Genomic DNA, 13189 nt, shown 5'->3' with positions numbered 1-13189 from the left:
TCCTAGAGATGGGCAAACAGTTTGTATTAACTAGTTTTAATCTTTGCCCATCCCACAAATCTTTGATAAGGGGTTTGAAGGTTCAATTGAGCAAAGAAAAATGGACTCAAAATTTCCCAGTTTCAGTCTGGATGGAAGTAGAGAGCGCGCAGAGGAGTGCTATTCTCATGAGATTTCCAAGTTGGCCTAGATTATTAACCTGTCAGGTCAGAGAAATGATAGTAATAATTAATAACAATACTTACACCTTAAGAAAGACAAGAGAGTTCATCTCTGTGGAACAGTTTAGGTTGCTCATCTTTATAGGAAAACAGCAGAGTAGCATAAATGTGATTCTAATCTTGATGTCTACTTACAAAGACGAGAAAGCTACTTAAAAAAAAAATTTACCTGAAATATAACAACATATTTAAAGCAACAAGGAAGAAGCAACCATCTTCACTCTTGGAAAGTAGAATTTCATGAAACAGAATGAAGACAGACAAATCAAGTTCCACTAGCAAGTGTTGAAAACGGTTTAAAAGTTATTTTAGGGTGTATTTTGTAATGTTTGGGTTAATTTAAGAACTGCTTAAATGCATTAATAAACTTTTTAAAATAAAAACACACAATTCATTTTCAACTTTTAAATGAAAGGGAGAAAAATCCACCTCAGTTTCATGAAACGACATTTTTAACTGGGAGAAAGGATGGTAGCAGTTTTCCTATCCTCTGATCTAGTAATAGGATATTGGTCGGCCCACGGCAATCCAGTCATTTTGTATGGCGTGAGGCACAACTGAGCTTTAATAAGTATATTGTTGCACAATGGATCACATCCAAAGTGGTGTAAATGAGCATGGCTTTGCTGAAGTCAGTAAAGATGTTCCTATTTACACAAGCTGAGGATCTGTCAAAATGTTTTCTTTAGCATGTGCTGTTATTTGTATGTGCCACAGCGTGTATGTATTTCATCCTCTAACTCCATAAGAATTTACCCAAAAACTCAATTGGAAGAGTCAGATTTCAGTGGGTGAATTTTCTATGCCCTAATTCTATTTCATGAAACTCTGCCTCCTGCTGGGAAGTACAATGCAGCATCACTAAGAGGTCAGACATCAGAGTCACATAGTCCAGTTCACTGGAGGGAGGTATAAAAACAGTGACAGGTATTTCAAAACACATTGGGAAATTCATTTTCATATATTTAGTTTTGGTAAATATTTCATTCTCTAAGAGGCATTGGAGAAAAGTATAGTTTTCCTTTCAGCTACTTTGATAGCCTGGAAAGGAGCGAGCTAGCCCCAGCATTTGGAACATTTACCAATGCAGATGAGGATACACTGCATTGCTGGACAGTACCTGCTGAAGGAAGACCAGAAAGCAGAGCCCCAAATTCCCAGCCTCCCACCTGTTTCTTCATGATTAATACTGTAACCACCTTTCTTTTATAAAATTTGATTTTTGACACATGCTTCCACCCAAACTCAGAAGATACTCTTGTCCATTGCAGAGTCCAAACTGACATGTGAGATGGGAGGCCAGAGAAAAAAGGTTTGGCCCAAATTTGAGAGGAATTTTATTTACACAGTGGATGATGTAGTTTAGATACAGGAAAATATAATTCTTCACTGAATCTCTATAAAGAGACAGTGCCCACAGTACTCAATCCTCCTCTGTGTTGACTGTTGTACGCAACAAATTTGACAAGGCAAGCAAAGCCACAATTCAGGCCATTATGGCTGTTATTTTGTTTTCATGACTATTCCATAAAAGTGATCACTCTCCTACTGGAAGGCTGCCATGCAAGGCAATTAGAGAGGACCTGCTTGCATATATAGTACAGTTCCCAGTCCACTAATAGCTACAAAGATAGCACCATCCTGTTTTAACATACAGGTCTGCCTCTTCACTGTGTAAGTTACATCCTCTTAGACATTTAGACTTGCTAATTTGTTGGGAGACTGGGTGTAAGTAGAGTCAAGAAAGACTGAATTTATGGGAGTTTAATGCAAGGGCATCTAGCTTACTCCATCTGACATACAACTTCTGAATTTGTCCCCTTGTCTGTCTCAATTTCCCTATCTGATTTATCTTACAACAATTAAATAATGTTTGTAAGGAATATGTGAAGAATTTTATAATATTATTTATATTCTATTTCAGCTGAAAATAAGTTTCAAATTCAAGATCGCAAACAAACAAAGGAGAACCCAGAAAAAAACATCTTCATAAAAGGGAAAAGTTAGTGTTATAGTGAAATTGTGCTACAAGATTTTGTTGCAAATAAATTAAGATTACCAAAACTATAATACTCACCAGTGGTTTGGGCAGCAAAAACAATAGCTCAGTATTACCATCATCAATTCGTATAGAGTGACAGTTGCTGAATTAATCCAGACCACCACTGTTAGGGAAAAAGGGTTCCCCTCCTGTCTAGGGTTAGGAGGTTTTTCCCTATCACCACCAAGTCTAAATCTAAACAGTTTCAGATTAATATTTGGTTTATCAAGTGTCACACATTTGCTAGAATGGAAGAGAAGGGTACTACAAAAATTAAATATTAGGATGAAAGCCAATGGAAGCGACTGCAGTAGTATTAGCAATGCACATCTTACAGATTTACTTCTTAGAAGAAGGATGACGATTGATTGGTTTGCCAAATTCAAAATCTAAAATTTAAGGTACCAGGATGGATGACCCCAATGAACCTTTTGAGTTTACACTCATAGCTAGTTTCTATCTCTGCAAGTGAAATAAAACACTGGAAGATTGTAAGACGTGCTGAAATATTTGTTTTTGAAATTTTATTACAAAAATATATTTGCAAACATACAAAATTTTGGATGAAAAATGCTAATTCTTAAACATTTATGCAATAACTTAATATTTGCAAACATACATAGATGGTATAAAGAAGTCCATACCATAATGTTAGTGATGCAGTATCTACGTTTACTGACTTGAAAAAAACCTGTTTGCATACCATGTTTCCAGAAATCATTACTAAAAATCCCAGTGTCTTGAGCATCTTCATACTGTAAGAACATGCAAGTAAATAACAACTGGTGCAGCCAAAAAAAAGTGGTAAAAAAAATGACAGTTAAAAATGCATACTTTACATTTTAAACCCTCCCCCCCACCAATGTGCCCATACACAGAATAGATAAAAATAAATAGACCATCAGGGAAAGATATTGCAATTTTTTCCAATTTAAAGTGGAAGGAAGATATTGCATCTTAACATTTTCACAACAATGTCAGGCTAAACTGAGGTGAAATATATTGCACACATTCCTCCTGTAAAGATATGCTGTAAGCAAGAAGCAATTCAAATAGTTGAAAAAAGTGTCTGATTTCTCACATACTTTTAAAGATAACTTTCCAAAGTAATCACTCTCTTTTAAAAGTTTCCCAGTAATTGCATACTTGACTAGATGGGGCATTATAGGTTCAAGGAATGTACCAAAAATGAAGCAAAACAAAAATGTAGGCAAAATGAAACATGTCCAGCAGCAAATGTTCAAACATGTTGAATATCAATACCTGGCAAGTCAAACATCTGTTATATGAAACTAAAATTAATAATCACTCTTGCAGTTTCACACTTTGCCTCAATTCTTTTGCAAATATTTTCTTCTTTTACAAGATATACGGCTTCCAAATTAATAGCTGTTCAGCACCTTTCATACAACTTTGCGATATTAACAGCTACAAAACTGAGAAACAATTTTAATTTTGTGAATAATAATAATAATAATAAAGCTGTAAATCTTAAAACCATCTTTGATTAGAAGGTTATAATTTTTAAAGTGACTTAACATTGACCACAGAAAACACGTGCTTAGACAAATAATTAATTTTGGGAATATAGTCTAAACTAATTGTTTTCACTCTCAGAACTAATGGGTACAATCACATTAAGTAGTAGTTTTACCAAAACAAAAAGCCACTTTAAATGATCATGTTAAGTTGCTGTGATGACCCATGGTAACGAGCTATGCATTAACTATCAGTACATGCAGCTAACATGAATCAAGCAATGAAACGAACTTGACCATTTTAGAATACAAAAGTTCAAAATAACCAGAATGAAGCTGTCAAACAACTTCCACATTATAAAACATCTCCAGTTTTATGTTGCAGCAGAGCTTGTTTTACAATGCAGTTCTTCATTAAAGAGGTTTATCTGTTAAATTTTGTCATATTACAAAAAGCACTATCATGGCACTCTGCACCTGCAGGATACTCCTGTTCTCCCAGTGTGCGTCTGTTTATACATACAGCAGGTGGAGTAAATGTGAGTAAGAATTCAATGTGAACAGAAATCAGTTGTACTCATTAGAAAGCTTGCTTAGTCACGGTGATTTAAATTCATTCTGCAAGCTGGGAAGATGACACTTTTTCAGATTAGCAGAATATAAAAATTAAGAGAACTTGGATCTACCAACATCGTGTTGAGGTTCCTGGACAGTTATAACACAAGCACGTTAAACAAAAATGTAAAATGTTGGGGTTTAAATCATAATCAAACTCTTGTAATGTTGTTGCTACTTAAAATAACATTCCCTTTATTATCAACTGTTCATGACTTAGACTTAAAATGAAAGTACAATCCATATGAGGGAAATCTTAGTGTCCCATAATTTATATAAATCTTTGGATATGACATTTTAAACATGAGTCTGTATTTAACCGAAAGTTAACAGAAATGTTTGTAATTGGTATCATCTCAGTAGCTCCTTTTCTCATTTCTATACTTGGGAACTCCTCCTTCCATCCATCCATCCTCCTTTTCAAGCTAGTAGAAATGCTCATAAAAGTCAAGAAAATTACTGCTTCAGTCTTTGCTGAAGCCAGAGAAAGACACCTACTTGAGGGTCTTGGTTATTGTCCACTAGGACTATATCCAAAAGCACCTCTCTCTAGTTTGGCATTTTTTCCTATTCTTTCTCCTCCAAAAAGGCCCTCACAAGTTTGATTTGGATCAGGTGTATGGGTTTAGATAAACTAATCAAATTTACATTGCTTTGTGCATGCACATGCTATTATAATTCTAGTATGTGACTAGGTCGCCTTCTTCCTTACGAAGTCCAGAAAGTCTTTGTTGCTGAATTCAAATGCTACCATTAATGTTAATATATTTCTTGGTAAATACACATGATCACTAGTATGTTTCCCTGAATTCTGCATACTAACATAAAAATACTAAATATTTTTAATTAAAAACACTGAGTTCAAAGGCTGAAAAACTCTTCAGAAGGCAAATTTTGCTAAACAAAAATCTTTTCTATTCAAAAACAAAGTTCAAACTAAAACAATTATTAGACATGAAAAATGCAAACAAACATTTTGTTATAACTAGAAGAAACCCACTGCTTTGTGATGGAGTCACAATTAAAGCTTATTTGATCATTTCCAATGAAGTGACCCTGAACCCTTGACTATGTCAACATTATTATAACTAATCCCTAGGATATTCTATTTTGTAGAGCCAAACAAACTCGTTTCTTCTTCATTGCAATAGTGCTTGGAAAAAATAAGCAAAGCATCCTACCTGGTTAAATTTACTACAAATTATCCATTAGCAAATATGCCAAGACCTCTCTACTCAAAAACCATTCCTTAAAATTAGTATTACTGGAATCAACTGAGAGCTACTTTAAAGTATTACTAAGTACCTTTTCATGCCATATAGAAATAAATATAAGTCACAGACAGACCAATAGCAGCATAGTAAAATATCATTAAGGATTCTTTTCTGACTTCAAATGGGGAGACATGAAGTCGTCGGATTCTTACACTGGTAAATACTGAAATGATAAACCATATGTAAGAAGCATTCACTTTTCAACTAAACACAACGCAGTACTACACAACGTGAAAAAAATTTTGGAGGCAAGGGGTCAGTTTGCAATTTTTCCGCATCTGTATAGTTTTCAACACTACAGTGCCAACACAAGTGAATAATGAAACTCAATTCTGGCATTGGCTCATCCTTAGCTGAACAGAAACAATGTATTTCAAATATCATATATAGTCCCAGGGAATAGGAAAATAATAGTCTTAGAGTGATGTTCTTCCCCAGATCTGATTTTAAAAATTTACAGAAATCAGGCTGTTACTTAAAGAGCACATGATTGCCCTAGCCTAGGATCGTGCACACTTTGGATTCAATCTTTTTAGAGAAACCAAGCATATTTCAATGGACACCAAAGATGCAAAGCCAAAAACTAACAGAACAGTTACAGGGTAAAGGCTGTTTGTTGCTCAGGAATGGGCAAAAGTATTTTTAACCCCTACCTCAAACATCTAGCTTTAAGGGCACCCAGCTCCAAGCCTGACTGCAGTATCTTTTACTACATGCACATCTGCCATCAACCAGTTTATTACGATAAATGAGCCTCCCCAGCCTCTACAAAGCCCTCAGAACTGGAAGTGGGTTTTACAACTGAGTTTTGTTCTGATCTGTGTAGTGTACTGTACACCTGATAGGTTAAAAACAGCACTGTTCCCCTTAACTCTTTAGTACTGAAGATAGCTAGAAAAAAAAGTCAGAGAAAACATTTGCACATTCACTTAATGCTAATGAAAGCTCATATGCAACTAAATTTTTCCTTAGAAACAAAGGTTTGCTGGTGATGATCACAGTGAAACCTAGATCACTTCTGAGAAGATTACTTTTTAGAAGCATTTTTAAGGAATAGTCTTTCCCAACAGGTTCAAAATTCAAGACACTGAAAACTAAATATTCTTTTTAAAAAAATATTACAGCTTTATAGATGAGGCATAATTGTTTCAGAAGCAGACATATTGTCAGTTGAACTGAATTAACTTCAATTATAGTTTGATGTCTGTATTCTTGGTCAGGACTTGCAAGTAGACTTCATGAACAGTACTGAGAAAACTGGAATCATTCTGCAGGAGGGGAAAAGAGCATATGCAGAACATTAACTGAAAACATACACTTAAGTGCTGATTTTTGCTACTTAATTGTGAATAAGTTAAGCCTCAAGATGGGGTGGGTGTCTCTTCACAGTGGGGAATATACAAACTACAGCCTGCGGGCCACATCCAGCCAGCGGGACCCTCCTGCCCGGCCCCTGAGCTTCTGGCCCTGGAGGCTAGCCCCCGGCCCCAGTTCTGGGCGGCCGGGCAGCGCAGTTGTCGAGCTGCGGCCTGACCCGGTGCTCTGGGCGGTGCGGCTGTAGCGCCGCCAGCCACCGGTGCTCCAGGCAGTGCGGTAAGGGGGCGGGGGGGGGGTTGGATAGAGGGCAGGGGATTTCGGGGTGGTTGTCAGGGGGCAGGGGTGTGGATAGTGGCTGGGGCGGTCAGAAGGCGGGGAACAGGGGGGTTGGATGGGGCAGGGGTCCCGGGGTGGCAGTCAGGGGACAGGGGGTGGTGGATGGGGCAGGAGTCCTGGGGGAGCCATCAGGGCACGAGAAGCAAGGTAGAGGTGGGCTATCGGATAGAAGGTGGGGGCTGGGCCACTCCTGGCTGTTTGGGGAGACACAGCCTCCCCTAACCAGCCCTCAGGTTAGAAACCTGATGTGGCCCTCAGGCCAAAAAGTTTGCCCGCCCCTGTTTCAAGCAGTCCTAACATCCAGCACAAGTAACACTGCAGGACAACAGCCACCATTATTCCAGCCCCTGCAATGTGCTAGTAATTTTAAGTGGGTGGAAAAGAATGCGCACTGCAGTCCTGGCCCTGAGTTGGAAGGTACTGTCCCCCAGAACTCCTGCTCACTTCAACCACATCAAGTCCCATTACCCAAGCGTCACAGGGGTGCGGTGAATTTTGCTTTTTGTGCATTTCTGAACAGTACTGACTCCCAAATCCATCTCCAAGCAGTGCCACCAATTATATGAAAAGACTTTCTGCAATTACTTACACTTCTAATCTAAGACCAATTTGGAAACCAATGCACAGTGTATTCCTGGTCTAAAATCCTAGATCAGTATATTACCAGGAAACTCAGTATGCCAACTTATATGCAATATTTAAAGCTATTCTAGTTTTCTTGGGTTCTAACCATTCAAATGAGATATACTGGTAAACCCTACAACAGACACCTAATCAATCAGCATGAAGATGAATATTCTTCTCCTTCAGCATTATTTTCACTTCAGCCCTTTGTACTCTACTGCAGTCACTATTTATAGTAATCCCCCACTTCTGGGGAGGATAATTTTGATCAGCATTCAGGTTCCTGTCTAAATACGGTCTATACAGAGTGCACATAAAAAGTACTGCTCCCTTTGGAACTGGAACAGCACAAATAGTGTCCTCAAGATTGCACAGATTTCTGCCTGTAATCTGCCTCCGACAATAAATAAAAATAATAATAAAAGACTGGCTCAGTTTGCAGGTTTTTCCTGGGTCAGCAAGTGTTTTTTGTTACAGCTGCAGGTCCTGCAAAAAAAGGCAGGTCATGCAAAAGAACAAAAACAGCCACCAAACTGATCATATGACTTATTATGGGCCCCTTCCAGACCTAACAATTCTATCGCTAGGAGCTAGGTTTCTGTAGTCTTATTTTTAGAGCTGCATTTTGTGTGCAAGACCTGTCGAGATCAGTGTGGAAAGAGTAAGAGAGCCCTAATGTCGCACAAAGTTTTGTGACACTGATGGTAATTTTACAACAGAAAGAGGCTAAATAATCCTCTTGCTATATGGCTCTATAGGAGCAATAGCTCTGTTGTGATTTACTGAGGCCAGGTCTGCATTATATTGGTATAACTCCAACACCAAGGGGCAGGAAAAATCTACATCCCTGAGCAATGTAGTTATACTGACCTTGCCCCCAGCATAGACAGTGCTACGTTGACGAGAGGACTTCTCCCGTCGACACAGCTACCACTTCTTGTGGAGATGGATTAACTATGCCGACAGGAGAAGCTCTCCTGTTGGCACAGTAGCGTCTTCACTGAAGTGCTACAGTGCTGCAATTGCATCAGTGCAGCTGGGCTGCTACAGCATTCTAAGTGTAGACCTGGCCTGAGGAACATTGCAGTAGAAGTTACAAAACAGAATTTCAGCAGAAATATTAATTGAAGCATTAAAACACACTCATTGAAACTTTCTAATTCATTAATCAGAATGCTTGCAGTTTCCATTTCAAGGTGAGTTCATGCCCCTAAAAAAGGAACAAAGAAAAAACTCATCTGTAACTGGAATACTTTGTTAAATAAAAATGTAATGGTCAAGTTACTTCCAGGTTGAGCTATTAATGAAATATATTTTGATTTTACATACACATATTTTTAAACTTCTTGCGGGCAAAATCCTGCATCAAATCACCCCTTTCAGCATAAAAACCTACAGAATGGCATAGAGACTCTGCAACTTTTCTCTTTACCCACAAATTCTGCACATCCTGTGAGATTTGCAAGAGGCTAGATTTGCAATACTATAGAGAGGCCTCTGCACAAATCCCCGAGCTCCTTTCTGCACCATGCAGATCCATTGGAGCTGTGCTGCCAAAGACTGCAGGCATGAAGTCCACCCCTGGAATGCCCTTTAAGAGGGAGCTAAGCAGCAGGAGGGGCTCCACAGGAATGTTAAAACATCCTGAAGCTGCATTAACTTTTCTGCAGAGTTTCACAGAGATGTATGTGGATGGAGAAGGAAGAGGTCCAATGCATGTCCCTCGTGGCTTACCCTCAGCTGTTCCCCACCTCATCACTAAACCTGGATCCCAGAGAGGAAGTAAATTGTGCCATCCTGGGAAGGAAGACACCTTGAGTCAAGGGACCATCTCTACACATGGGACCTGTGTGGAATCATCAGGCTCTCAAAAGTGCTGAGCTCTTGTAACGTCTATTGAATCCAATGGGAGTTGCCAGTGCACGGAGTCTCATTACTTGCCTCTGTATTCAGAAAAAACCCAAAGTGGTTTAATCTGATACTGACAGTACCTTTATTAGATGTATTAAGGTTTCCTGGAGCTGAGACCTACTGAGAACAGTAGGAGGCATTGTCTGAATTTCTGTTGCTCCAAGTGTTAGAGGAGAAGAGGAACTGGCTTTACTCTCCATTTCAGTGGATTTTGTAGCTGACTGCTGGAAAACACTAGGAGACAAGAGGATTGAAGGAGTCACTGTAGTTGTGGCTGTAACAAACTGTGGAGGTGCGACCTGCAAAAGAAAGGAAAATAATTAAGCACCATGTACACTGTGGAGAGAAGTGCCTTTATAAGAACCTGGATGAATTAACCATTGTTGTGATATATGTTACCTAAATAGAAATTTAGAGACTGTTTTTATATCAAACTCTGATCAGACAAATACCTATTTGTAAAGACTAATACCTATATCTGTAGATTATGGAAGAGCCTTTACTGCCTTCATAGATAAGACTGCTGCATTTTACCATTTCAACCTATGAGAGGGATGAGAAAAGTGTCCGAAGTTTTCTCTTTACTCTTAGGATGCAGATTAAATGTTTGTTAAGGTCAAATAAATCAGTTAATTAGATTAAGAACTGGGAGGATTTAAAATGGCTCCATTTGAAATCTCACTGCTGGTGTCTGTCTATGCTGCGGATCTTTTGATCATAAATTATTTTTTTTAAACACTTGGCACTTTCGGTAGTTGTACACCTGAAAAAAAATCTCATGCAAAGACAAACTAACATAAATAGAACCATATACAACATGATTTCAAAGATGACAGGATGGAGAAAATAGATTCATCAACTACTGGGAAGCATTAGGAACCTCAGGAACCCTAGGGAATTTAGCAGCTCTTCAGGGCACTGCCCCTAGGCATGATCATTATCATACTGAGTTCCTTAAAATGTATACTTCTAACAAGCTGGCTTTTGTAGCATATAAAACACAAAATACCAGTATAGAACATTAAAGCTATACATGCATAAAAGGAAATGCATTGGAACTTAATTAGTTGAGTCACATCTGTTTGCTTTACAAATATCAAACTTTTAGGAGCTGAACAAGATACAGATTTATCCTCTTTGTAGGCACAATTCTTCTCTGCAATCACTACCCTCTTGTGTTCTTAACTCCGTATAAAGTAAATCAGAGTAGCAAGAACTGAGGGTTTGTCTACACTTACAGCGCTGCAGCTGCGCCACTGTAGCACTTAGTGAAGATGCTACCTATACTTACAGGAGAGCGTTTCCTGTTGACATAGTGCTGTCTACACCAGGAGTTTGGTCAGTATAACTGCATACCTTCTCCTCAAGTTTAAGAGCCCCCAAAATGTCAGAAGGCTAGATCTGTGTGAGGAGGGTAGGGAAAGCTCACTCTCTCCAGTGATTAATCTGAAGACTCCCTGTCACCTCAGTTTTATATTGAATATACTGATCTACCTGCTTCTTTTGCTTAGGCTTTCTGGATGACCAAAATGTTTGGGATTCATTTTGGCAACATCAGCAGTTTTACCAAAGAAGGAAAGCAGAAATAAATGGCGAAACTCAAATAAGCTTTATACACAAACAAAAAGCTTCCCTTGGAAATTCAAAATCTTCCATTATAAAAAGAAATAGGGCAAAACTATTCACCCTTAATGTTTACATAGAGAGTCACATCAAAAAGGTTAAACCTTGCAAAATATATATATTAAATTCAACATAGTAGGGAAATACCACAGTAAGATTTAATTTAAAATCATCACAGCACATTTAAACTTGCACATTTAGTCAGTGGCACACCACCAGCACACTAAATTGTCTTTTGAGTCCAAAAGTGATGCTTTTTTTTTTTTTTTTTTTTAAAAACTGTGGGCACACTGCTTAACTGATCATTGACTACTGGCCAATTTACAGACTGCACTGAACTGTGAACAAAGTCATTTTGTTGCCCTCCCGATTAGAGATGAACATGCAACTAAAGCAGCTTTTATATAATGCAAGAGGAATTAGAATGGCATGATTTAGTAATAGTGTTTAAAAGCCTTACCATTCATGATTTTTGTAAAGCCACTAATCAGTTTAGATGCTGCAGGCCACCACTAAGGACTACATTTCACTGTGCATTTTATTTAGACATAAATAATTAAATAAAAATCATTGGAGGTCAAGTATATTTTAAAAGATACGATCTTGCTTTTAGGCTACTGCTAATTATTTTCTGACTAGATTCTAAAAGTTCCTTTTGATAATATATTGACCTGGATGTTCAAAGGTTATTCTTTTGTGGTTCTAACAATCTGAAAACTGAATCTATAAAAACAGCAAGTGGTGATTACAATGATTACTGCTACCAACTGGCAACAAAACTGTGCTCACAACTAGTTTGTGCTAGAGCACAATATTTTTTGGGACACTGTCCTTCCCTTTTCCTCACACCTATTTGTCCCATCTACCTATTATGTCTGCCTTGTCTTTCAGACTGTACGCTTTTTGGGGGTAGGGACTATCATTTACCATGTTTGAACAGTGCCCAGCATCCAGAATAGATTGAGGCCCTTAGGTATTACCCCAACATAAACATTAAGTAAAAATAATGATGGAAATATGGAGTTCTCTAGTTACTGCTTCTCAGTTACCACCATCTACAAATGAAAATGCTTTTAAAAACTGCTACTGGTTCAAACAGCACCTAGGATTGGAGAGTCAAGATATATTCTTTCTAGTTCCTGCAACAACACCAGCAATAAAAGATGCTGCAGTCTGCTGCTATTCCTATTCATATTTCACAAAGCAGAAGAGACTAGTTCACTTTCCCATATCACTGCACAGCTAACATGCAGGGAAGAGATCCCCTACTAAAGAGGGGCCATTTTTAGTATATAGTCTCTCTTCTAACCAGAATAGCATTTTTCAAACTTTCAGAGGTGGAAACAGGACTAATGGGCATGTTAATGACTACAGTCTTGTACTTTAGTCTTCAAGATACATGAAATTATTTGCTGTAAAATAGAAAACTTTGACATCAGAAATATTTAATTTGCTGGAGAAAAGTTTATATGCTTACTTGGCTGGCTTTTGGCAAAGCCTTGGGTTGTGAAAATACATCTGGCTCCTTGTTTTGCTGTATGGTCTGCAATTTAAAAAAAAAAAAGTGTGGTACACGTTATTGTCAGCGTCTGAATTTCTAGTAGTGTTATCTTCTGTTTTTCCTCCAATTAAATTATATATTTTCTTGGATATTACAAGTCAAGGTCTACAATAAGACAGACATGATATCCAATTCTATGCAGTTTTTTATATTTATATATTTCATAAATGGAGCAAAATAATAGATGA

The 13189-nt window shown here is 37.9% G+C and overlaps 1 protein-coding gene across 4 annotated transcripts in view; it reads right to left on the bottom strand.

Annotated features, from left to right (window-relative positions):
- Positions 1–2761: 2761 nt before the first annotated feature.
- The window catches only part of DCP1A (decapping mRNA 1A), a 49635-nt gene continuing 39207 nt past the window's right edge, over positions 2762–13189 (bottom strand). Inside the window, exons 8-11 of one of the 4 annotated variants that reach the window (XR_007357676.2) lie at positions 12918–12983; positions 9898–10116; positions 8777–9116; positions 6819–6897 (exon numbers count right to left, since the gene is read on the bottom strand). Coding sequence is in view for 2 of the 4 variants with exons in the window: in XM_048858083.2 (XP_048714040.2) it covers positions 6820–6897; positions 9898–10116; positions 12918–12983 (363 nt within the window). In the remaining 2 variants the exon portion in view is untranslated. Of the gene's footprint in view, positions 6898–8776; positions 9117–9640; positions 10117–12917; positions 12984–13189 lie in introns of all 4 variants that reach the window. The other 3 variants (XM_048858084.2, XM_048858083.2, XR_007357677.2) reach the window with 3 other exon arrangements.

This window comes from Caretta caretta, chromosome 7 (assembly GCF_965140235.1).
Source record: "Caretta caretta isolate rCarCar2 chromosome 7, rCarCar1.hap1, whole genome shotgun sequence".
In the NCBI taxonomy this organism is placed as follows: Eukaryota; Metazoa; Chordata; order Testudines; family Cheloniidae; genus Caretta; species Caretta caretta.
Note: the sequence above shows the minus strand (reverse complement) of the source record. Positions and strands in the feature narration are given on the sequence as shown.